The sequence below is a fragment of the Hemiscyllium ocellatum genome, unplaced genomic scaffold (assembly GCF_020745735.1).
Source record: "Hemiscyllium ocellatum isolate sHemOce1 unplaced genomic scaffold, sHemOce1.pat.X.cur. scaffold_3454_pat_ctg1, whole genome shotgun sequence".
Lineage (NCBI taxonomy): Eukaryota > Metazoa > Chordata > Chondrichthyes > Orectolobiformes > Hemiscylliidae > Hemiscyllium > Hemiscyllium ocellatum.
Window position 1 is genome coordinate 42,501 of NW_026868427.1, and position 3,803 is coordinate 46,303.

The 3,803-nt window shown below is 63.8% G+C and overlaps 1 protein-coding gene across 2 annotated transcripts in view; it reads right to left on the bottom strand.

Annotated features, from left to right (window-relative positions):
• Window positions 1-1,248, bottom strand: part of LOC132813194 (fructose-bisphosphate aldolase A-like) — a 5,462-nt gene extending 4,214 nt beyond the window's left edge. For both annotated transcript variants that reach the window (XM_060823096.1, XM_060823097.1), the window contains exons 1-2: window positions 868-1,248; window positions 25-108 (exon numbers count right to left, since the gene is read on the bottom strand). In XM_060823096.1, the coding sequence (XP_060679079.1) occupies window positions 25-108; window positions 868-1,233 (450 nt within the window). In that variant the 5' untranslated portion in view covers window positions 1,234-1,248. The remainder of the gene's footprint in view (window positions 1-24; window positions 109-867) is intronic.
• Window positions 1,249-3,803: the final 2,555 nt, after the last annotated feature.

A 3,803-nucleotide genomic window follows, 5' to 3' on the forward strand; every position in this document is an offset into this window, starting at 1 on the left:
AACGGCCTCGTGTGACTGACCTACCTTCTCTGTGACGTACTGGCATCGTTTCAGATCATGGCTTCCGTCAGGCAGGATCTCCGGCTCCACGATCGGGACAATGCAGTTCTGGGAAAGAGGGGAGAGTCAGGGACTGGGACAACCACCCCTCCCCCTCCCTCCCCCTGACCATCCCCCCGTCTCCCCACCCCTCACCCTGCCCCTCCCCCTGTCTCCCCCTTCCCTCTCCCCCTCCGTCCCCCTCCCCTCTTCCCCCTGTCTCTCCCCTCCCCTGTCTCCCCCTCCCCCTGTCACTCTCCATCTCTCACTCTCTGTCCCTCCCCTCTCTCTCTCTCTCCCTCCATCTCTCTCTCTCCCCTTCTCTCTCTCGCTCTCTCTATCCCCCCACCTCTCTCCCCCCCCTCTCTGTCCCCCCATGTTTCACACTCTCTCTCTCCCCCCTCTCTCTCTCTCTCTCTCTCTCTCCCCCCTCCCATCTCTCTCCCCCCATGTTTCACACTCTCTCTCTCCCCACTTCTCTCTCGCTCTCTCTCCCCCACTCTCTCCCCCCATGTTTCACACTCTCTCTCTCTCTCTCTCTCTCCCCCCCTTCTCTCTCTCCCCCCTCCCATCTCTCTCCCCCCATGTTTCACACTCTCTCTCTCTCCCCCTCTCTCTCCCCTTCTCTGTCTCTCTCCCCCTCTCTCTCTCCCATGTTTCACACTCTCTCCCCCCCCTCTCTCTCTCTCTCTCTCCCCATGTTTCACACTCTCTCTCTCCCCTTCTCTGTCTCTCTCCCCCCTCTCTCTCCCCTTCTCTCTCTCTCTCCCCCCGTGTTTCACTCTCTCCCCGGGCCCCCCCCCCATCTCTCCCTGTGCCCCTCAGTACCTGCTGACAAATACTGGCGTAGCGGGCGAGGACGTTGGCATTCTCCATGATGGCGAGAGCTGATGGAGTGGTGTCAGTGATCTTCAGGACACAGCGCCACTTGGCAAAGTCAGCCCCGTCCTTCTTATACTGGGCACAGCGTTCGTTCAGACCGTCCAGGCCTGGGGGAGAGAGAGCGGGGGGAGAGAGAGCAGGGGGAGAGAGAGCGGTCAGAGCCCGGTTACTCTGTACCCCGGGGAGATTTCCCCATCGCCCTGTACCCTGGGGAGAGTCCTCCATCGATCTGTACATTGGGGAGAGTTCCCCATCGCTCCATACACCAGGGAGAGTTCCCCATCGCTCCGTACCCTGGGGAGAGTTCCCCATCGCTCCGTACCCCGGGGAGAGTCCCCCATCGCTCCGTACCCCGGGGAGAGTCCCCCATCGCTCTGTACCCCGGGGAGAGTTCCCCATCGCTCTGTACCCCGGGTAGAGTCCCCCATCACTCTGTACCCCAGGGAGAGTTCCCCATCGCTCTGTACCCCGGGTAGAGTCCCCCATCACTCTGTACCCCAGGGAGAGTTCCCCATCGCTCCGTACCCTGGGGAGTGTCCCCCATCGCTCTGTACCCTGGGGAGAGTTCCCCATCACTCTGTACCCCGGGGAGAGTTCCCCATCCCTCCGTACACCGGGGAGAGTGCCCCACCGCTCCGTACCCCGGGGAGAGTGCCCCATCGCTCCGTACCCCGGGGAGAGTTCCCCATCGCTCCGTACCCCGGGGAGAGTCCCCCATCGCTCTGTACCCTGGGGAGAGTTCCCCATCGCTCTGTACCCCGGGGAGAGTCCCCCATCGCTCTGTACCCTGGGGAGAGTCCCCCATCACTCTGTACCCTGGGGAGAGTTCCCCATCGCTCTGTACCCTGGGGAGAGTTCCCCATCCCTCCGTACACCGGGGAGAGTGCCCCACCGCTCCGTACCCCGGGGAGAGTTCCCCATCGCTCCGTACCCCGGGGAGAGTCCCCCATCGCTCCGTACCCCGGGGAGAGTTCCCCATCGCTCTGTACCCCGGGTAGAGTCCCCCATCGCTCTGTACCCCAGGGAGAGTTCCCCATCGCTCCGTACCCCTGGGGAGAGTTCCCCATCGCTCTGTACCCCGGGGAGAGTTCCCCATCGCTCTGTACCCCGGGGAGAGTTCCCCATCCCTCCGTACACCAGGGAGAGTTCCCCATTGCTCTGTACCCTGGGGAGAGTTCCCCATCGCTCCGTACCCCGGGGAGAGTTCCCCATCGCTCCGTACCCCGGGGAGAGTTCCCCATCGCTCCGTACCCCGGGGAGAGTCCCCCATCGCTGTGTACCCTGGGGAGAGTTCCCCATCGTTCCCTACCCCGGGGAGAGTTCCCCATCGCTCTGTAGCCCGGGGAGAGTTCCCCATCGCTCTGTACCCTGGGGAGTGTCCCCCATCGCTCTGTACCCTGGGGAGAGTTCCCCATCGCTCTGTACCCCGGGGAGAGTTCCCCATCGCTCTGTAGCCTGGGGAGAGAGTTCCCCATTGCCCTGTACCCCAGGCAGAGTTCCCCATCGCTCTGTACCCTGGGGAGTGTCCCCCATCGCTCTGTACCCTGGGGAGAGTTCCCCATCGCTCTGTACCCTGGGGAGTGTCCCCCATCGCTCTGTACCCTGGGGAGAGTTCCCCATCGCTCTGTACCCCGGGGAGAGTTCCCCATCCCTCCGTACACCGGGGAGAGTTCCCCATCGCTCTGTACCCCGGGGAGAGTTCCCCATCGCTCCGTACCCCGGGGAGAGTTCCCCATCGCTCCATACACCAGGGAGAGTCCCCCATCGCTCTGTACCCTGGGGAGAGTTCCCCATCGCTCCCTACCCCGGGGAGAGTTCCCCATCGCTCTGTAGCCCGGGGAGAGTTCCCCATTGCCCTGTACCCCAGGCAGAGTTCCCCATCGCTCTGTACCCTGGGGAGTGTCCCCCATCGCTCTGTACCCTGGGGAGAGTTCCCCATCGCTCTGTACCCTGGGGAGTGTCCCCCATCGCTCTGTACCCCTGGGGAGAGTTCCCCATCGCTCTGTACCCCGGGGAGAGTTCCCCATCGCTCTGTAGCCTGGGGAGAGTTCCCCATTGCCCTGTACCGCAGGCAGAGTTCCCCATCGCTCTGTACCCTGGGGAGTGTCCCCCATCGCTCTGTACCCTGGGGAGAGTTCCCCATCGCTCTGTACCCTGGGGAGTGTCCCCCATCGCTCTGTACCCTGGGGAGTGTCCCCCATCGCTCTGTACCCTGGGGAGAGTTCCCCATCGCTCTGTACCCCGGGGAGAGTTCCCCATCCCTCCGTACACCGGGGAGAGTTCCCCATCCCTCCGTACACCGGGGAGAGTTCCCCATCGCTCTGCACCCTGGGGAGAGTTCCCCATCGCTCTGCACCCTGGGGAGAGTTCCCCATCGCTCTGTACCCCGGGGAGAGTTCCCCATTGCCCTGTACCCCAGGCAGAGTTCCCCATCGCTCTGTACCCTGGGGAGTGTCCCCCATCGCTCTGTACCCTGGGGAGAGTTCCCCATCGCTCTGTACCCTGGGGAGTGTCCCCCATCGCTCTGTACCCCTGGGGAGAGTTCCCCATCGCTCTGTACCCCGGGGAGAGTTCCCCATCGCTCTGTAGCCTGGGGAGTGTTCCCCATTGCCCTGTACCCCAGGCAGAGTTCCCCATCGCTCTGTACCCTGGGGAGTGTCCCCCATCGCTCTGTACCCTGGGGAGAGTTCCCCATCGCTCTGTACCCTGGGGAGTGTCCCCCATCGCTCTGTACCCTGGGGAGAGTTCCCCATCACTCTGTACCCCGGGGAGAGTCCCCCATCGCTCTGTACCCTGGGGAGAGTTCCCCATCGCTCTGTACCCTGGGGAGAGTCCCCCATCGCTCTGTACACCGGGGAGAGTCCCCCATCGCTCTGTACCCC